The 22,166-nt window shown below is 43.8% G+C and overlaps 2 protein-coding genes across 5 annotated transcripts; one reads left to right on the top strand and one right to left on the bottom strand.

Annotated features, from left to right (window-relative positions):
* Positions 1-4,564: 4,564 nt before the first annotated feature.
* On the bottom strand, positions 4,565-17,595 carry LOC136549948 (uncharacterized). 4 transcript variants are annotated; one of them, XM_066541379.1, is made up of 15 exons: positions 17,232-17,595; positions 16,824-16,910; positions 16,568-16,712; positions 16,378-16,484; positions 15,026-15,113; positions 14,731-14,879; positions 14,032-14,175; positions 13,249-13,356; positions 12,258-12,357; positions 10,027-10,167; positions 9,637-9,674; positions 9,182-9,274; positions 8,032-8,115; positions 5,744-5,899; positions 4,565-4,963 (listed from the first exon to the last, which is right to left on the bottom strand). In XM_066541379.1, exons 2-15 carry the CDS (start codon positions 16,890-16,892, stop codon positions 4,865-4,867), a joined length of 1,521 nt encoding a protein of 506 aa, XP_066397476.1. In that variant the 5' UTR covers positions 16,893-16,910; positions 17,232-17,595; the 3' UTR covers positions 4,565-4,864. The 4 variants fall into 4 exon arrangements, with proteins under 4 accessions (XP_066397476.1, XP_066397480.1, XP_066397477.1 ...); XM_066541383.1 differs by having other exon boundaries at positions 14,032-14,097; XM_066541380.1 differs by lacking the exon at positions 17,232-17,595 and adding an exon at positions 17,028-17,159.
* A 2,765-nt stretch (positions 17,596-20,360) lies between these two features.
* Positions 20,361-21,339, top strand: LOC136552024 (heavy metal-associated isoprenylated plant protein 43-like). Its single transcript, XM_066543570.1, has 3 exons — positions 20,361-20,453; positions 20,536-20,608; positions 20,735-21,339. Exons 1-3 carry the CDS (start codon positions 20,445-20,447, stop codon positions 21,073-21,075), a joined length of 423 nt encoding a protein of 140 aa, XP_066399667.1. The 5' UTR covers positions 20,361-20,444; the 3' UTR covers positions 21,076-21,339.
* The last annotated feature ends 827 nt before the right edge of the window (positions 21,340-22,166 follow it).

The raw sequence follows: 22,166 nt of genomic DNA, 5'->3' as shown, positions 1-22,166 counted from the left end.
CCAGTTAGGCCCAACGGCCTAATTGGGCCTTGTCCTCGTGCCCTGATCGGGGGCGCCCAACCCTACATGGTTGGTGGGCCCCCGTCGCACAGCGCTATAAAGGAAAGGTGGGGGCCGGGGCTCGTAGTACGAGGTTCACCGCGCTGCCAGTCACCCCACCGATATCCTATCCCTAGATCTGATCTTGAGAAGGGGCGCTGCCAGCGACGGGAAGCACCACCGACGCCAACAACGCCACCCGACGCTCACGCCGCCACCGAGGACGCCACAGCGCCACTCCCTCTCCACCGACCGTCGCTGTCGGCGCGCAGATGGCGTCCGTCAACGAAATCCCGGCCGGAGCTTCGACAACTACGGCATTTGATGGTTTGCAACCTATCACCCCTCTCTCTCTCTGCCTCTCTGTGATCCCAAACATCTATTACTATTATGCTAAGTATCCCGATCCTAAAACGAATCCTAACACTTTGAACATGGACTACCTTTAGTCTACCCAATGACAATGGCAAGCCCAGGTATGTTATTGGGAAGTTTGTTCTATCGTCCAGTTTCCATCCGATGTATATTCCGATTCGCCAAACAAGTGCACAATTTTCCGTTTCTGGCTAACAACTGTATTCCACGTTCAAGGAAAGGAGCGTAACATGAGCTAGTAGATGCAGACGTCCGAATTCCACGCAGGATTTTATGCCGGCCGGGTCCGTCAGCCATGATAAAAGCAACGTCGCAGGTAGGCAGGGCCGGCGGCGGCTGGAAGTTTGTCCGCGACTGGTGGTGGTGAACTGATTGAGCTGAGCGCGGGGAGGAGAGGAAGCAAGCCCACATGCTCAGGCAAATATGCTCACATGCCTGCTGTATACAGTGCGAACGAACGAACCTGGCCAGGGATCGGAGAGGACTGCCTTTGGCTTCCAGCTCATCATCCATTGACCGTGGTACGTACGTCAGATGGTCAGAGAGGCAGGCCTGGTTTAGTTTCCAAAATTAAGAGCACGTTTGGACACATGCATGTAGTACTAAGTGTAGATAAAAAAAACTAATTGCATAGTTCTCGGCAAAATCGCGAGACGAATCTTTTAAGCCTAATTAGTCCATGAAAAGCCTTAAGTGCTACAATAACCCACATGTGCTAATGACCGATTAATTAGTATCATTAGATTCGTCTCGCAGTTTTCTGAAGGACATCTAATTATTTGCCACTCTTACGGAGACCGCCTCTCTGATTGCCAACTTTGTGATGGCAACTACAAAAATATCCCAGAAAATAGTAACTCGTCTAATTTTTTGCCATTTTTACTGACGTGGCATGCCAGATCAGCTAGCCAGCTTGGGAACGGATCGTTGACGCTCGAAGACCGAAGGCAAAAGACCATTTTGCCCCCGCCGTGTATTGCTTAACAAGCGCCATCTCCTCCCATCTGCTCAGTCCCAACTGTTTTCGAAGGATCTCAGGGGCTAGACTGCAAATATAGTTTGACTGGACGGTTGAATAGCCAATAAAGATGACGTGGCTGTTGACCGAGTACGTGGCGCATGCTGATTGGAAGATAAAAGATGATGTGGCCTCAACATGACTTTGGTTGACCAACGGTCAAGATGAAATTGTGACCGTCGATCTGGAAACGGATGGTCGAGAGGAGCCTCTGCTCTGGTTGTCTTCACAGCAGCAGGGACGTCGGCGTGGTGGTGCTCCCGTGCGGCGGGGGCTCGACGGCGTCGGCCGAGTTGCGGCTCCGATGGCCGGGGACGCGCGGCGACCGGCGGAAAAGGAAGAGGCGACCGCGGTGTGTACGCTGGTGGTCCTCTTTGTCAGCAGAATGGCTCGGGGTGGTCTGGAGACGACGAACGACGAAGAGGTGCGGGCGGAGCTCGGTGGAGTTCGACGATGCGGCCACGGATCAACGATGAGGAGTAGCGGGGTGAGCTCGTGGCGACCCTGCGGTGCCGGCGAAGAACCGATCGAGTCCAGAGGTGGTGGGAGGTGGGAGATGGGAGATCACGAGCTCGACCCGGCCCGGCAATGGCGGCGACGGCGAAAGTTGGGGGTGCTGGCACGGGAGAGAAGTTGCGGGGAGGGGCGTAGGAGCAGCAGCGTGCACTTGCGACCTCGTTCCAGTTTTTATAGGGAGATGAACGATGAACGTGGACGGGAATGTAGCTCGGTTCATTGCCATCAATGGCGGCCGGAGTAACGGACAGAGGAAATGGAGGAACGTCCATTTGATGTAGGGATATTGAAGAGCAACGTTATAGCAGCACTATTGTGGAATTTAAGTGCCGCAGGAGTAAAGGAGGTGGGCTCTTTGGAGCTCGGATTCTCCGTTAATGGAGAAGAGAGAGAGAGGGAGGAATTCCTGACGGAGGTTGAAGACAACATGACAGGTGGGCCCGCCCTGCAGTGAGCAGGCCAGAGAGAACCGTTGGGACTGAGCACATAGGAGGAGACGGCGCTCGTTAAGCAATACACGGCGGGGGCAGAATGGTCTTTTGTCTTCGGTCTTCGAGCGTCAACGGCCCGTTCCCAAGCTGGCTGGCTGATCTGGCATGCCACGTCAGCAAAAATGGCAAAAAATTAGGTGAGTTACTATTTTCTGGGATATTTTTGTAGTTGCCACCATAAAGTTGGCAATCAGAGAGGCGGCCTCCGTAAGAGTGGCAAATAATTAGATGTCCCATTTTCTGATGGGTTCTATAATTTGTTTTTTTATTAGTATCCAAAAAAACCCCGACATCCTTCCGACACATCCGATGTGACACCAAAAAAATTTTACCTCCCCAACTAAACACACCTAGCACACCACCGCGTGTACGTTCAGTGCTACTCCATCTATCAGTACAGTGCCATCATTAGCACAGAGGAATACGAGTGCATGCCAAAGGGTCTTCGCAATCATATACTCCTCCTACTGCACCTGGCCGAATTTTTTACCATTTCGCCCTTTTTCGAAAGTTTCTCTCAAATAGACCCCTGGCGGAAAGAATTCCGAAAATAGACCTTTGGCTCGGCGCCAGAGTGACTGGCGCCGAGGTCCTGGGCACGGTGAAAATAGCCTGCCAGGGGCTCGGCGCCGTAGATCTTGGCGCCGAGCTCGGCGCCATAGTGAATGGCGCCGAGACACCTGCATTTAACCCAGCCTGCACTTCTTCTCCGAGCGTTCTTCCTCTTATTTCTCCTCCGTCTCGGGTTTTTTTCTCGCCACTTCACCCTACCTCACAATCACCGGTAACTTAGAATTTTGGCTAAGTCCCTAAATTTACCGTGAGATGGATATATAAAATTTTGGCTAAGTCTTTAAATTTACCAAACGTATGGTTAGCAAGCAGAACAGAAGGGTCGATTGGGTCGATTGATGCGCGAGCAGAACAGAAGGGTTGACCTTGCCCTTTGAAGGCCTACGTTTGGTGAGGCCGATGGTTAGCAAGCACATCAAACACCTTAAATTTAACTTAATACCTTAGTTTTACAGTGGCGCCGAGCTCGGCGCCAGTCACTCTGGCGCCGAGCCAAGGGTCCATTTCCAGAATTCTTTCCGCCAGGGGTCTATTTGAGAGAAACTTTCGAAAAAATGGTTAAATAGTAAAAAATTCGGTGCACCCGGTGTGTGTTTGTACTGTAATCATCTTCTGTTCTTGCGACCAATCACAAGGATTCCGTGACGACATATCCAGTTTTGTGGCATGTGTAGGTTGCTACTCTAGTAGATGATGTGGCATCTACAGGACGATGCATGTCTGCCCACGCGGCGACCAGAATCTCAGACGTAGGATTCGTGCTGGTCAAGTACGTTAAAGTTTAACTAAGCTTATAGTGTTAGTATTAATATTTATGTCGCAAACAAGATTTATTACGAAAATATATTCCAACATTCTGGTGAAACTGGCTGACATTGTTTTACCTTTCTCGGTGGCAGACGTATTTATGTATTGCTTCTACTCTACCGCAATGTACTGTACTACAGCAAGTTGTCGCAGCAGCGGACAACAGGCTCGTCACCGGCCAGCAATGGAGACTTCCCTTCGAGAGACATCGAGCTTTTACCAACCACCGCACGTTCACGTTCAGAGAAACACCTACGTACTGCCTCAAAGTTCAACCACGAAGACATAATAATGTATTTGGCGCACTAGAAGGACGGCGCCCTGTTCGCTTGGCTTATAAGTCATATTTTTTTCAGTCAACAAACAATATTTTTCTCTCACAACAAATCAGCCAACGATACTTTCAACTATGGCTTATCAGCCAAACGAACAAGGCAACTTGTCGACAGCTGCTTCCCATAGCGTAGATTCGCATGTCGCCGAACATTCCTTCCCATGGACAGGATCACAAGAGCTACTGTCCGAGTTCTTTGCAACTTGATTATCCACTTGCAATCATCGGTGACAGCAGGCCGGTAAGAGCGAGATGGGTTTCGTCAGCGAGTGCCTCTTTTTTTTTCTCTCAGTATGATATAAACGCAATCAACTGACAGAAACTACACAGCATGGCTATGGCTACCCAGACACTGGTTTCACCATTGATTAATAGTATTGGAATGTAAGCAGAATATAGCAATGACATAAATTTTGCAACTACTTTTAAATACAAATATAACCGTTATCATCTTTTTAAAAGTTTCTTTTGAAATATTCAGAGCATGGAACAGGGGGCATGACGCATTGACGCCTTCACCCAAACATAGGCCCTATGGTAAATATCCATTGTAGCTGGCACCATCAAATGATCAAATATGAAAAACATCAAAACACATAATGCATAAATAAAGACCTATCTGCAAAAAAAGTTAAGCTACTTTATTTTCAAACCATCTAACCATACATCCATATATGTAAATATGACAGACCAGATCCTGTTCCAGTGTTCTCAAAAATCATGGAACATCATAAGGGATTCATCATGTCTAGTGAGAGCTAGGATCAAAATGTTTTTTCTGTTCCGAAGCTTGATTTCATCCTTTGAACCCTGAAATACATGGTTTTTAAAACGATGTATGAGATACACATGAATTATGATTTGAAAAAGTACATGTCTCAATGTCTCACATTAACTCATTGTGTTATCGACAAAACACTGGGTAGATGAAATTAAGACAACTCAAGCCAAACATTGCAGGGTAAAAATTGAACGGTTTGCTGGTAAAAGAAGATGAAACCATTAACTTTCCTGACCAAAAACAGTGATAGTATATTGGGATCTCTATAAATTGTTATTCCATGCCATGTCTGAATTTTGAATGACACTACTACCAAGTGGAATAAGGTTGCACCCAATCGTTACTTTCAGTCAACACATTATTAGCTGGACAAGAACCATTTGATGCCTATATGATAGGGAATATTAATTTCAAACTATCTTAAACCGCTACATAAAGTGCTCATCTTCCTGCTCCGCAGTCTGCACACAATCACTACTTACCAATAGTGAAATACAGTTAGAGTCCAAAACTAATTTTTCAGAATTTGATCAAAGAGAAGTTTGGATTTATGCAATTTGGGGATAGAACATAGAAAGAAAAATAAAATTCCACCTACCCACAGAGAATTAGATAACACAAATAAGAATCATTATTATTTTTTTTTATTTTGAGAATAGTGGTTTGACTTGATCATGTAGTCAAACAACATTCAGACTAGCCAAGGCATTATAATCCCCAATTACATTTTCTAATTAAAATTTTGATCTCCGATGATTAGCTTATAAAGTTAGGATCTAAACATGCAAATCTCGGGTTAAATAACTAACCTCAAGTAATAGTTCAGCCATGTAATTGACCATCTGGCGCAAGTTTAAAGCAGCATGGTAAAGATGGTCCATGAAGTGTTCCCTATAAATATTTTTTACTCTCCAAACAAAGAACTGAGTGCTTCCGGTTCCTGTTCCTGATGTAGAAGGGACTCTCTGCAACATAATTGACTTGCTGTCAGCACAAGCAGTCTTTTGCTGTCTATTTGAAGTATGGTACAATATGCTTACAAATACTTAAGTCACTATAATACTCTGCTAAATATAAGTGATAAGTGTAACAATTCACAAATTCAGTGATTGTCTTCACTGCTGAATCCAAGAACAGAGTGATCTCGCCCGACAAAAAGAACAGAGTGCTCATTTGCTAGGCTTAGTCTGTCTGTCAATCAGGTTGAAACATTCCGAATTTTGCACCAGAAAAATAAAAAACTGAAGTTGCCATAAAATTCCATCCCTATATAGTAATATTGTGTATGTTGCGATGGATTTGCGGTCACACAAGAATGGACCGAGTTCGGAACGATGATATACGTGATCGCCTAGAGGTAGCACCGATTGAAGAAAAGCTTGTCCAACATCGGTTGAGGTGGTTTGGCCATGTCCAAAGGAGACCTCCAGAGGCACCAGTGCATTGTGGAGTCTTAAGCCAAGCTAATAATATGAGGAGAGGTAGAGGAAGACTGAAATTGACATGGGGGGAGGCAATATAAAGAGATTTGAAAGCTTGGGATATAGCTAGAGATCTATGTTTGAATAGGAGTGCTTGGAAAGCAGATATTGAAGTGCTTGAACCGTGACTTGGGGCTCTTGGTGGGTTTCAACTCTAGCCTACCCCAACTTGCTTGGGACTGAAAGGCTATGTTGTTGTTGTTTGTTGTTGTATTTAGTAATATTGCTGAAGAAGTATTGATGCTAAACTTGACATGTTTGCAGAAAAAATAACTAATTTGCAATCTACTAGTAAATCATTAAGAGCAAACAAAAGCTTAAAAACAGTGATAAAAGAAGCACCAGACATTTGCTATTCTAGCCTGAAACTTTGGAATTGGCAGTTGGAAAACCCACTTTCCCATTAATTGTTTATGTTTAGCACATTAATTAGCTAGATATAATTGCTAGCACAACGCAATCAATTCCAACTATGCTATCGTGGAACTTTAGGGTAGAGCACATTGCTATGGTTTATCGGTGTAAACAACTTGCCATACAAGTCTTGGTGTAGGCTAGGAGATTAAGGTTTCAAGGAACATTGAAGTGAGCCTTATGAACATGAAAAAGAAATCACTAGTCCATGGGACTCATACTACTGACACTTGTTTGTTTGAACCTGGCTTGGGGGCATTTTCTACCAATCTACCCCTTCTGACACTGAAAAATCAGTGTTCCCTTGTGTCCTCCGATGTCTAACCATCTTTCGGCTAACCCAGCCTCCTCCATCACACCATACATGTAATACAGAAATGCAAGTGCCCCCACCCCCGCTGGCACATACATGTCAAAAACATGCATTGTGCAACTGTCATGTGCATTGTCAAGTAGGATCTGTGATCTGTCCTACACCATTTTGAACTTTAAATTCTTAATGAGTAAGTCTAAGGTGTAGCAAACACTAAGATGCACAACAGAAGGTGTAGTTACGGGATGCATGTGCCTATAGGGAACTAAACCCACTCCCTGAATTACACAACATATCATAACAAATTTCTAAGGATGTGCATTGTCAAGTAGGATCTGTGATCTGTCCTACACCATTTTGAACTTTAAATTCTTAATGAGTAAGTCTAAGGTGTAGCAAACACTAAGATGCACAACAGAAGGTGTGGTTACAGGGTGCATGTGCCTATAGGGAACTAAACCCACTCCCTGAATTACACAACATATCATAACAAATTTCTAAGGATGATAATGTCATCTGTCTGGTTCAGGAATGTAAAAAAACATCCAAAGTAGATAATCATATCTTCCTTCACTCCAACCCACTCATTCTATTTCACAATATTTGTCCACAACAAACATAAGCAAAGATCCAGGGGCTGCTAACTCTAAGAAAAGGTTTTGACACTGTCCAGACTTGCACTGTTAAATGACATACTAAACCAATTAACCTCTTTCACATCATTAAAGTTGGTTAGAGACTGAAGACATTGCAGTAAGTACACTGTTAGTCTTCCATGGAAAACATTTTGATGCAGCGACTCCAAAGTAAAGTGACAAAATCTTAAGAAGGATGAAGTAGAAAGCTTGTCTAAGGAGGAAATGCTATGTGTTCGGTTTATACAACAAACCTCTGAATCTATGTATTCATCCTTCCAAAGTTTGTATAGAGTTTCATGAACAACCTGCTTGTCTAGAATTGTCCTGTCAGTAATCTGCAAATTGTGATGAAAGTCCAGCATTACACACTGAAGTTTGCAACACGAAACTGTGCCATTTAATGAATATTTTGTTAAAAAAACACCACCACATAAAGAAGATAAAATATAATTGATGCAACAAGTATTTAAGTGCAACTGATAAGACTATCTCCAACGTGACCACCTAAAAACCAGACCCATTCCCCTCGATGGGTCACGCACAGTGTAAGGGTCAGATACCCAAAGCTTTCCTTTTTCCAACCGCGAAGGCAAAAGAAGAGCCTCCAAGCACGGAGCTGGACTCCGGCGGATTTCGTCATCCTCGTCCCCAAATCTCCCATGGCTTCTTCCCCTCCCCCACTGCCCATCCGCACCGTCCTCGCTGCCACCCTGCTCCTCCTCGTGTACGTCCTCCCGCTCTCCGCATTTCCCCCCAATCTGGATCCCGAGGAGGAGCTTGAGGAAGAAGGGAGTGGCTGCCGGCGTTGAGGAAGAAGAGGAGCGGGATCCGGGGCGGTCGTCGCCGTGCGAGCTCTGGATCCGGCGCCACCGTGCGGGCGAGCTCCGGCCTCATCCTCACCGCGTCCGCTCCGGCGGCGCTCTTCTCCGCGGGCGGCGAGCGGCCCTTGCCGACGGTGCTGCTCCACCGTAGGCGGACCTCGCCGGCGGGATCCTCCCCCCCCCCCCCCCCCCCCCCTGCCCGACGGTGACCGCAACCCCTCCCCTGCGATGCCGCCTACCCCTGCTCCCTCCGATGGCGGCCGGGCGGATCCGGACTCCACGACGGCAGCCGCGCCTCCACCGACCTCCATCGGTCCCGCCCCTGTGCCGGGCTCCGGCGTCGGTCGCTCCTCTCTCTCTGCTTTTGCGTCGTCGTTCTTGACGACGCTTTTTTGCCTCGCGAGTCGGTTGCTACGCAAAATAGCTACCCTGTTTGCGTTCTCCGTTGGACGATGATTTTACGACCCAAAACACTGTGCATGAGGCATTTTGGGTTTGGGTCGCCGTTTACCTATCTCGTTGGAGACAGTCTAATAACACACAAAAGAGAAAAAAATCCTCAGCATAGAAGATTCCTTACTTCATCGGTCTCAACTGGACAGCCTTGTTTCAGCAATAACCTAAAGATTGTATAAGCTTCTTGCCCATGTTTCTTTTTCACAAGGGACTCTATCTACAATGCACAAAGAATTGGAACCAATATGAATCTGATTAAAGGAAGCTCCCTCCATTACAAAGTTTAAGAGGTTTTCGTTTTTCCTAAGTTAAACTTCTTTAGTTTGACCAAATTTATAGAAAAATATATTTAACATCTACAATACCAAATAAATGCATTATCAAGACATATTTCATGGTGCCATGGTGGACATGATGAAACTAATTTGGTGCTGTAGATGTTGATGCATTTTTTTTATAAACTTGGTTGTTAGAGAAGTTTGACTTAGGACAAAACTAAAACCCCTTAAATTTTGAAATGGAGGGAGTATTTATCTAACCCTGAATAATAAAGGATGAAACAGTAAAGCATTCATGTACCTCATCATTTCGACATGTCTCAACCAATTTATTCAAATCTACAAAGAGGATTACAACTGATTAGCTTGTCCTAAACATCATATATATTTAAAAACGGAGGAAGTAACATGTTTAACTGTTAAGTCATAACCACAAGGATCAGGACCAACAACGTCGCAAGCTAGTTCATTTTGCGAGTAAATTTAAGGTTGTTTGTACCAAATAATCATACAAAATTGACCAATTAAAGTTTTCATCAGGTAGGATTTAAATCAGTCAACCAGACTAAAGTTCATAACCAGACAATTTCTGCAGAGTGTGACGCAACAGTCCAGTCTCCAGTTTATGTACAAAAAATCAGTTATAGGAAATGGATGTATCAAACTTATGCATAGCAGTATGTGTCCTTACCGAATGTGAATTCTTCTGGGTTATTAGTGGTAGAAGTACACTCTAAATCATTCAATACACTTATTATCTGATCCAAAGTCATTGACGTGCCTCCTTCCTTTTGTCCTACTCTCTCCAAAATTCCATCTATTGGTGATGTCACTGCAAAAGTCAAGAATTCATTACTAAAACATTTCCCTCAGCCACAAATAGTTGATGCTTCGACCAAGATCCAGTCAAAATTTTGATAGTTTGACCATCTTAACTTTGATCAAATTTATAAAAAAAGGTATCAATATTTATGATACCAAATAAATATCATTGGATTCGTCATGGAATGTACTTTGCATATTATATATATATTTGGTGCCATAAATATTGATACTCTTTTATCTAAATTTTGCTGAACTTAAGATGTTTGACTAGAGATAGAACTACAACTGCATTATTTTCCGGACAGAGGTAGTGTCTCTTCTGAATTCAAGTCCCTATCCACCCACCAGAACAAAATCCTTTAAAATGACAGTATACAACTAAATGTCCCTTTTTATTGGCCATCTAAATTGAGGATCACATAAGAGACGAGACGACAAAATTAGGGCTCAGCAGACAAATTCCCGGATCAATGGGGTCGAGGAATGAAGGGCGAGCCTGGTGCAAGCGGTAGAGTCTTACCACCTGTGACCGGAAGGTTCCGGGTTCGAGTCGCGGTCTCCTCGCATTGCACAGGCAAGGGTATGGCTTGCCACTAACACCCTTCCCCAGACCCCGCACAGAGCGGGAGCTCTCTGCACTGGGTACGCCCTTTTTTAATGGGGTCGAGGAATGAGTATGAGCAACACCACTTTTTGTTGTTCGTTCGAGACAGGGAACGTGTACCAAATATAGCTGAACTATGTTCCTGGGACGAAGAACGTGTTCCAGATTATGCAAGATCCACGACAGAACACAAATTTATATTTGTATCTACATAGCAATTGGTGAGCAATGTGCTGATTCCATCAAAAGTTAAAAACGAAAGAAAATGGAAGAAGTGATAGGTCTGGGTTTCTATTTCGTTGCCCATTAAGCCCACTCACAAACCACTGGCCCACCACAGATTCTTTACCCTAATCCTCTCTTCCAGCACATGCATGCACCCGCCCGCCACCGTCTCTTCTCCCTCTCACTGTTTCTCTGCCACAACAGGGTGCAGGCGCCACCTTAAATCACACCTCTGGCCACCATCTTGCGCCAACAACCCTCTAAAATGGGTAGCTCATGCTCCATTTAATCTCTCTAGAGCTATCGACTTCACCCGCCAAGCCCACAACGCATGCACCTATGGAGCGCAGCACTGCAACCTGGACAACCTCGTCGGCTAGGCAGTGGCGCAGTCTGGACTCAAGATACGTGTTAGCGAGGAAGAGGAAGCTGCCTGCAGCGGTTTCTTTGCACCGTTTCATTGTCCCGGTGGATGACAATCCAACGGCGTTTGGGACAACTTAAGTTCCTACTTCCTCATTTCAGGGCAAAGTTCCCACAATACGGAGCGTGGGTTCATCCCGCGTTCCAGGCTGCTAAGATTTAGGGTTAGTGGCTCAGAAGAAAGATGAAACAATGCAACTTTAACAAAGGCCATATACCAATGTTGAACTAACTATTAGTTCCTTCATTTCAAGATAGTTTACCAGTTTATCGGGATTCCTCATTTCAGAATGGTTGTCCAGCGGAGAGATCAACAATGTAGTTATTTATGTTTTTTTCCGAATCCTTCACCTCTCCTACTAATGATGTAAAGATGTCGAATGGCCTCTTATGTCATTAATAATGGTCAAATACCATTGTTAACAAGATTTTCTGCCTCTTTGGTCTTTTACATATAGGGTAGTTGCTCAAGTATTTTGAAACGGATGAAACGCATGGCATACTCCAAGTATCAGGTTCAGAGAAGACCCTTGTAGACTAATAGGTTCAGAATTATCTGCTTAATGAACAATTATCACATTGTGGTTGAGTACAAAACAGTAAATTTTATAATCTCTTGATGAATTCTTGTGAATATTTTAACTAGGAACCCATTTTGGCAGGGTTCCAACTTATAGCTCTATGTCACATTTAGTGTTTGTAAGCTAAAATAAATATATTATTTTTATTCTAAAAAAATGGCTCACTAAAACACTTACTAGCCTCAGTTTCTGATATTGTTTAATGCTGTGATACTTTGAGGATCTAGTAACGAGACAATTTGATATATTGATAGTGGGTATTACCAGTCTTGTTGTCGTTGTTCGTTACATTGGCCTCAAAAAATGCTTCCCATATAGCAAGTGTTCCAAGCCTCATCTTTGCTTTCTTTCGTTCTGCACAGAACTTCAGTACAGGAAGAAAGACTAAGCAGTAGGAAGTTCAAGATCATGCTTCTCTCAAAAGCATCCACATGTACAGTTAAATAAATACATAATAAATGAGATGTTAACAACCCCATGCATGTACATACAAATAAATATATATACAAAAATGAGAAGCTAACAGTTTTCTTATTTTGGAATGGAGCTGTTCAGAAGATTTTAAAAAAAACATAATAACTACGGTGCAAGTACACGCAATTCAGTGGAACAGATGGTAAGCTTATGTAAGATGTCTTTATAGAGAGAACTGGCCATTGAGCAAACAACTTGGTTTTCTTCCAAATATAATGATGCACAGTTCTCCTCCATGTTTGAGAAAATAATAATAAAAAAGAAGTATTATCTCGGTTGGTAGAGGCTCTAGTTAAGAGGCAGCCAACCAGAACCAGGCTTGAACCCAGGTGCTCACAGGTCACTTTATCTGAGTACCTTATGAAAGGGTTTAGTACTCCTCTTATGACAAAGCAAGGGGACATCTCTCCCCATGGCCAAGGTTTCTTTTTTCCTTAATAGAGAAGACAGTTTGATTTACCAACCTCTGACATGTAATGAGCATATCTTTTTCTTGGAAAAAATGGAATTGCAAACCCTTTTTTTGTAGCTCATTCTGCTCTTAATCCTATTTAACGATATATTATTCAGAAAACCTGCCCCTTGTTGTTTCTGGAAAAATAGAATATTTAGTTCACAAGAAAAGACAAAGTAGAATGAATTGGTTTGCATCTAGCTATACTAGGATCCTGCTTCAAGAAGCCCCATCTGCAGACATGCAAATGGAAGCACAAATACAGAGGGAAAAGAAAACGAATACATGCAACTACATATATGCTATAAAGTAGGTACATAAGCACACCTTCTTCTTTAAACAAAATATGAACCTCTCAAAATTTATCCGCCAAAGTACTTCACTTTCTGCAATTATCGAATCCTCTTCATCAACTTCTAAGGCTTCATGTTTTCGCTGGGAAAAATGATAAGATAATTAGGAGATGAACAGAGTAACATATCCCATGCATATTTTCAAACAGTATCAAAATAGAATGAAAACTAATGATTCATGTTTTAAAGCTCCCATGAAAAGGCAAATACGATATAAATTCTAACAAGAAAAAAAATACCACAATGATGATGCATGGCTAATATCTCAGAAAAGAAGAAATATTGCAACTCAAAAAAAGGGGATACATATGTCCATAGTTTGGTGGGTTCTAATGAGGACTACATGATCCTCAGTAGGACCAAATAAGTAAATCTACACCAGAAAAATTATGTAGGAAAAGTTTAAGCTCAAAATAAGAAAGTAGTTTGGATATCAAAAACCATGCTCATCTGGATCTATATCAAAGTCAAATGTGTTACCTGGAGCAAATTTAAGCCAAAAAAAAACAGGTTCAGCGCTAATTTTGGTCTATGTATCACCTAGACCATGCAGTTAAATTTTGTTGGTCAATCAATCATAGTTTTCATTAGCAAATAACCTAGAAGGCTAGAACACCGTGTTTGCCTTTTCTAGCTTAATAACAATAGGAAAGCAGAAACAGGATTAGCATTTACACTTCACTATTGTAAATTTGTAATGGCATGACACCACCGCATTGCAACATGACGATCACTATAACTGAACAGAGCATAATACCTTATTACCAGCAACAGCATGATGGCCATCATTTGCACTCGATGACCCTTCCATGAGGTATGGTATCTGAGAAAATCTTTCAGCATCAGATAGAGCTGCAGTACAGACAACTTTCTGCTCAAGTGAAAGAACCGTCTCAACAGTCTGTCCCAAAGATACATTTGTCAGCTCACCCAGACAATCACCATGTATATTTATAACATATAACAAGATCAAGACCTTGGTATGAGGTTACAAAAAAGACTACAAGCCAGTTAAACATGAAAAATGTAAGGACAAGGTACATATTCATCAACAACCCAGAACAAAAACAAGATGTGCAATTCTTTGTCATGAGGGAGCAACAGTGTGCTATTTCCTTCTATCCCTGCTCTGCCATTCTTCAACCACTGAGTTCGCAAATTTTCTTCAAATAAATTAGCTTTTGGTTATGAATAGACTAGTTATCTTTTATCAATCCCTACACAATACAAGTCCAAACCCACAAAAATTAAGGCATTAAATCTAAAGCATTCCATTATATCTCACCATGCATGCCCCTATCAAATGGCTTCTCTATTAATAAGGTAATAAAACAACACACTCCAAGAAAATAGAATATTACTGTGAAACAAAAGGAGTATGAAATAGAATATGATCAGATTCTAAAAACTAGAAACTAATAACCATAACGGCTAATAAGGAATGAAAGTGACTTACTTTAGGAGCTCGTTTCCTTGTGGATGTAGGTTGTTCAACTGCAAGAGGATCGAAAAAAGGTTCCGGTTTTGGGCAACGTTCCACATAATGCGCATATACAAGTTTGTTGAAGTTCATTCGTATTTCTTCCCTTGTTGGTAAGGGGCTGCCTGAAACATTTACTGACCCATTAATGGGAAGGATAACTTTGAAAATGTTATAGCTAAAAGGCTAAAGTTTAGACAGAAAAGAAAGCAAACATTATCACAAAAAGAGCAAAGAATGGTAAGATAACCACATCAATAAAAATACCGACCTTCTGGTACTTTAAATATTGTTCGCTCCACAAGTTGCTCAAATGTTAGCCTACCATTCTGAAGTAATCCTTCGAGAAGAACTTCTGACTGCGAGTTGCAAAACGTCATCAAAAAGCTAACTATGACTAAATATGTTGGGACCTAAAGTTACAACAAGTCCTTCTTTCTGACAGAGAATAAAATGGAATGAATGACAATTTCAGTGGTACAAGTAGTACATCGACTAAAGAGAAGTTGATGTTAAGAGTTAAGACTATGCCTGTTAGTTCTCTTATAGTCTTATCAACTGTCACAAACCAATAATTGATACTGCAGTTAGCAAATCGCAAAAGAGCATAACCAATTAAATTGAACATTTAGGATGGGCATCATAAGTTGCACTTTCTAACTCTAAGGTTAATTGATCAATTTGAACATATATGATCGATATTGGTAACCAAAATGCTTTCTAACACTGGTTATAACTCATACAACAAGTTTAGGATGCAAACAAGACATAATATCTTGAACATACTGAACCATTACGAGTAGGGACATGTCAGACCAGCGGGCTGACCAAGGAACACCAGATCAGCAGCAGGGATGATGCAGCGACATTAGTTTGTTACTATATGACATATACGTAAAACTTTTACATAGGTTGTTAGTTAGATTGGATTTACATATCTAGGTTCTGATTTTTTTTGAAATAATATTATTTTAATAGATCATCATCTGCCCCTCGGTCTTGTGTTTGGGTGCCACCATCCAAGCATATGCCCATTCTCAAGTGTCCCGTTCAGCATCCATTCACCCTCGAAGACTCTCAATCCTCTCATACAGCACAGCCCCCTAACCCAGGCCATAACAGAACATGAAATGGAATATTTCAGATCCTACAAAACAGGGGCGTAGAAGTCCAAAGACCAAACAAGATCCCATAGGAGGAGGGAGAATAATATGTCCGGCATTGCTAGCTTGATCATGCCAAATGCAAAGTTCCAGATAGAAAGCATTGACTACCCACTATTCTCCAAATAACAAGTACAATTTGAAATATTATGAATGCATCAATGTCATTGACAACGTCGAGTGGTCACTACCCAAGGCACCAGATCTGACTAATGGTGCACATTCTAGGTTGTCCTGACAATCTTCAGTGTAGCACTAGGAAACTCAACTGGCCCATACCACAACTCTGGAACATTAAACAAGGTGAAGATGCATCTACCAAACAACCACATCCACCTACCTTTTACTCCATATTGACTTCAGCAATTAGAGAAGAACTGTCATGACCGATTATACCAGTTTCGATTTTAAAATGTAACAGCATAAACAGAACGATTGCAATCAAACTTATATAAACTACCTCTGGAATATCCACACGGACGACAGAAAGGAACTTTGAGAAGCGCAGCCGGTGCAGGACATTGTCGAAGATGGCCAAGTAGAGCGTCACCGTCTTATCGCCACCCCCTGCAAGCCGCCCAATAGTGGCATCAAATTCTGATAGTCCACCAAATCAGATGCTAAAAGCAAGGTTTCGCAGAGGGTCTTGCCTCTGGGGCTTGTGTAGGCCTGGACGCAGTTGTGCTGAATGAGGATGAGGAGGGAATTCTTCACCTGCCTGGGCGAGAGCTCGAGGCGGCGGACGATCTCCAGCAGCGACAGTGCGCCGTGGCGCAGAAGGCAGCCACACACTTTCTGCGAAAGAGGGGACCCGGCGGGCGGGTGTTAGGGCAGCGCATTCGCGCGTCGCTCCGCGAGCGTGCGAGGAACGGCGGGGAGAGGAGGAGGGGACGGAGGCGGCCTTACGGATACGATGGGGCCGAAGTGGTCGGAGATGATGTTATCGGCGAGGAGGATGCCGTGCTGCGACACCATGGCGCCGGGCGGCCTCAGCTGCAATAGGAGCACGTGGGTGTCAGATCCAGTGGGGGTGGGGGGACGACGGCGGCGTCGGATCCGCAAGGCGGGTCACAGAGAGACCACCTGCGGGGTAAAGGCTAAAGGCCTAACCGCTTGAACCGCGCCGTGCTATGCCGGCCGAGCAAGCGCCAATCCCGCAGCTACCCGGAAAACAGGGACGGACCAAGGAACCGCGGTCGCGGCCACCGGCATTACCATTTTCCCCCCACGGGCTCGAAGAAAACAGTACAATGAAACCAACCACGTGGGACAAGAAGACTGGGGAAAAAAAGCAGGGATCTTTGGGCTGCTTACCGACGCCGGCGAGCCGATCTAACGCGTACCGGCGGCGAGGAGGACCCAGAAGCTTCGGCGGTGGAGAGGACGGCGGATTTGCGTAGGATTTTTCGCCTTTTTCTTGCGAGGAACAACAAGAGAAAGGCAGTGGTGTGGAGAGGAGTGAGGAGAGAGAGGGAGGGAGCAGCGAGTACTAGAGCGGCGTGGAGGGCTCGGCGGGGACGAAGTCGAGTCCAGAGTGTGGGAGGTTTCGACGGCGCCGGGGAAGGAACGGAGAACCGGAGCTCACACCGGCGGCGACCCGCGCGGCGGAAACCTAGGCGTGGGGGCGCGGGGGACGGAGCGAGGGAGGGAGGACTACGGAGTGAGTGAGCGAGCGACTCAGGCTATCGTACTTGTGCACCTCTATTTTCATCTTAAAAAGAAATATTCTATCCTAGTCATCGAGATTCTCTACTATATACTCATTTCTTCCGCATCTATGTTATCTCTATCACATACTCTATATCCACTATTCCATATTTTATTCCCCTCCCTCTCTCTTTCTCTCTCTCCACAACTCTCCCTCTCATTACTACAGTAGCGCTACAGTGTTTTAGCGGCGGCTCTCTCGCGCGCGGTCTGTCGCGGTCTACTGTGCAGCCGGTACGCTACCGGTAGCGTACCGGGAGCTTTAGCGCTGCCCGGTGCGGACAGCCTCAGGGACGCGGAGGGATGCTGGCTTGAACGGCTGGGCTGATCAGCCCAGCGAACAACGGGCCAGCCAGCCGATTTTGCCCAGCCGAACAGGCTCCCTAGCTGCGGACTGCCGGCGTGTGGGGCTAGGCAGGCGGCGACAGGTGCGCGAGGCCACGGGCGCAGCGAGACCACGCGGGCACCGGGCACCTGGCCCTTGGGGGGTTCGAGCTGTGCCCCTGCACTGGGCCCTCGAACCAAAGGGGCCCAACTCCGTGCGTGAGAACGGAAGCCTGAAGCCGTCCGCTACAAGGCGAGGTGTCTGTTCTAGCGGCAGGGTGGATGTACTGACTTTGTTATTTTGCACGTGGACTAGGGCCTCGTTTAGATTGCGAAAAAAAGTGAACTCGATGAATAGTACAACTTTCGTCTTATTTGACAAATATTATCCAATCGTGGACCAACTAGGCTCAAAAGATTCATCTCGTGATTTCCAACTAAACTGTGTAATTAGTTATTTTTTTTACCTACATTTAATACTCCATGCAAGTGGCTAAAAATTGATGTGATGGAGAGAGAGTGAAAAAACTTGGAATTTGGAATGCATCTAAACGAGGCCTAGCTATGTTTTCAAAAGAAAAAAGAACAAGCATGTTCTTTGAGAAAAGAATATAGATATGCTTCATATAGAAGGGTGGGCTGTCATTTTTTTCCTTCTAATTTATCACCTCCCCGGCTATCATATTACGCCTTGTTTAGTCGTAGGAATTTGGATTTTGGGGCTATTGTAGCACGTTCGTTTTTATTTGACAAATAGTGTTCAAACATGGACTAATTAGGCTCAAAAACGTTCGTCTCGCAATTTCCCACCAAATTGTGCAATTAGTTTTTCTTTTCGTCTACATTTAATGCTCCATGCACGAGCCGCAAACATTCGATGTGACAAATACTGTAGCAACTTTTTGGAAGTTAAGGTGTAACTAAACAAGGGCTTAGGGCTTAGATTCCCAGGAACCTTAGGAACCATCTTCCAGGGCGAGATGACGTCAGCGACTTCGACAATGCAGAACTCCAAGCAGGTTTCTACGACAATGCACCCATAGAAAAAAACCTACAAATGCCCAAGTACGAGTACTATTTTACTAGTATTATAGGGTGTTTGGTTCCAGGGACTAAAGTTTAGTCCGTGTCACATCAAACGTTCGGATGCTAATTAGGAGGACTAAATATGAGCTAATTAAAAAACTAATTACACAGGAGTAGACTAATTTACGAGATGAATCTATTAAGCCATCGTTAGCACATATTTACTGTAGCACAACATTATCAAATCATGGATTAAATAGGCTTAAAAAATTCGTCTCGCAAATTAGTCACAATCTGTGTAATTAGTTATTTTTTTAATCTATATTTAATACTCTATGTATGTGTCCAAATATTCGATAAGACAGGAACTAAAATCTGGACTAAGGAACAAACACGCCTTTAGTTGCTGACATTTCCAAGCCGCCACCTGCTCAACTTGTCTTGTTCGTTAATTAGTTAAAATAAACCAACCGGAAAGAAGAGTACTAGTAGCTGATTGACATGTCATCTCCTGATAATACCAGTACTTGTCGGCATGACAACAAACCAAGAATAATACTATGTCACTGCCCATGTACAAGACACTAGTGCATGATAATACTATCTTTTTTTTCTCTCTCTAATACGCACGAGTGTGTATATCTTTGTATTAAAAAGGAATAGAGTATATTTACAAGATTGCCGGAGACTGGCGTCTGCAGAAAGTACTAGGGATTACATCTTGACTGATAATGACCTGGACCGTTTGTGTAATATCGAAATCAGTATTTGTATGCTAGGATGGTCCAGCCCATGGTTGTAATCCTATAGACCGCCTCCAAGAGCGCTCGCCAGAAGCGCGTTGTTTGTATCGAACTTTTCTACATTAATTACAAAGATGTGCATCGCGTCGAGACAAAAGGAAACTAGTGCACTCAATAACATGCATTCTCTATCCATTCACGCCATGATTAACTTGCTGGAGATTATATTATTTGAACTGGTTGTTAGAGAGCACCAACTTGCTGCAGCATTTTAGTTGAAGTGATTTGGCAGATCCTATGATAGGGAAATTTAGAAACAATATCTCCACTCCATTTTTTTTAGTGCTTCAAAATAACTCCAACGACGTAGTAGGGCTTGACTTGCGTAGTACGAGCTGCACCTACTAACTACGTAGTAGGGCTTGACTTACGTGGTCGTCGATCAGCAATTATTGCAAGTAAGCCAGTAAGGGACTGGGTCTCAACTCTCAACGCACTGCTGCATGCCTCCCAATGATTTAACTTCTCAAAGGGCTCTCTGTATGACCATTGACAAATTCCAAACCATGGCATGCATGTAACCTCCACGAAAGGACCCTTCTCCTGCTGCTTGTATAAAGCCACCTATAGCAGAAGAGGCTTTCGGCTGAGCTCATTACAGAAACGATATATAAGAACCACCAATTGGTAACCACAAGCAGTATAGAGAGTCAACCTTGCAGCGGTGATGACGAAGGTTAGCATTTAAATTTTCTTGATCCCTCCCACGAATTTTCTATGGTCTATCTATTAACTGTTCTTCTCTGCATCATCGTCAGATAGTACTTAAGGTGGCGATCACCTGCAAGAAGTGCAAAACCTGCGTCCTTGGGATCGCCTCGAAAGTTAAAGGTAAATTTATCCTTTCTTTTTGTGTATGCATTTGTCATTCAAGGGTGTTCGTTCTCTGCTGGTTGATGGACATGGTAGCTTAGCTGTGTGTGGTCATGAACTGACTGATAACGGTGCCTACTACAGGGATCAAGTCCCTGACATACGACGACGAGAAGAGCACTCTCACGGTGGTCGGAGACGTGGACGTGGTGGTCATCGTGGAGCATCTGCGCAAGGCGAAGCATCCGGCGGAGGTGGTGTCGGTGATCGACGAGAAGAAGGAGGCCGAGGAGAAGAAGAAGAAGGAGGAGGAAGAGGAGAAGAAGAAAAAGGAGGAAGAGGAGAAGAAGAAAAGGTGCTGCCCCAAGCCGCCGTGCACGCCGTGCCCTCCGCCGCCGTGCCCGCCGCCGTACCCGTACCCGTACCCCAAGCCGTGCTACATCCCCATCGAGGACGAGTACCCCGGGCCCTGCACCATCGTCTGAGACCGAGAGAGCAACACCATGGCCATCCGTATCAGTTCCTCGCTGATGGAAAAGCCACTACGCACTCTTCCAGCAGAAGGCACTTGAGTTTCAGCTGTTGTAGCCCTGGGTCAATCATCGGTTTGGAAGAATTGGTTTCTTTCCATGCACATTCTCTTTCTGTCCTATTCATTCTATGATTCTAGCGTGGTCTTTCTCCATCATTGAGCTTATAGATTGATAGGTGGCTGAATGATATGATGTAATGGACACATTCAGGTAAGTCATAAGTGCTATGTGTACAGCTTTGTAACAAGCTTCCAATCGAATTCCAAGATTAAGATACCATTGCAAGAAATTCCAAGCATCTGAAGTTGTGAGTCGGTAACGAATTGCCTCGTGATGGTCGTCGCCCATTCCCACCAGACAAACTCACAGATAAGCAGCCTGGATCACAAAAATAAAGTAAGAGAAAAGAAAAAGGAGGAGGAGGACAGGTTGGCATAGTCAAAGCTTCCTGCAATGTCAAAAATTGAATAAACTATGATCAATTTGCCACTGATATGGTATATAACTTAGTATACAGTGCGACGCACTGGTCTTCTTTTTTCGGAGTTAAACATTTTGTGTAGAATATGAATCCCAAGTCACATACTAACATGATGTAAAAACTCAATGGTTTTCTTGGCAAAGTTAGTACAACTGTGACAGTGGCGGAGGTTAATAAGCCAGGAAGAGAGGTATGCCCCACCCATAATCTTAAATTTTCTAAGGAAATCACATGATCTTGGTTAATAAATTTGTAAAAATAGAATTAGGAAGACGGCTTAGGGCCTATTTAATTTGGATTCTCTGGTCTAAACTTTAGCTGGTTAAAGTTGACGGCTAAAACTATCACTTTAGCTCATTTGTGTGGTCTAAAGTTTTTTTTTTAAGATTGGCTAAACTTTAGACGGTACTTTAGACCTTCTGTTTGGAGCCACAAGAGCTAAAGTGGTCTAAAGTTTAGTGGCCAAACTTTAGACCATGAGATACCAAGTAGGGTCTTAACTAGTCACTAACACCAAAATTCAAGAGTTTTGACCAATCCGTTCCATCATATTTTTTTTTCT

The sequence above is a fragment of the Miscanthus floridulus genome, chromosome 4, assembly GCF_019320115.1.
Source record: "Miscanthus floridulus cultivar M001 chromosome 4, ASM1932011v1, whole genome shotgun sequence".
Classification (NCBI taxonomy): domain Eukaryota; kingdom Viridiplantae; phylum Streptophyta; class Magnoliopsida; order Poales; family Poaceae; genus Miscanthus; species Miscanthus floridulus.
Note: the sequence above shows the minus strand (reverse complement) of the source record. Positions and strands in the feature narration are given on the sequence as shown.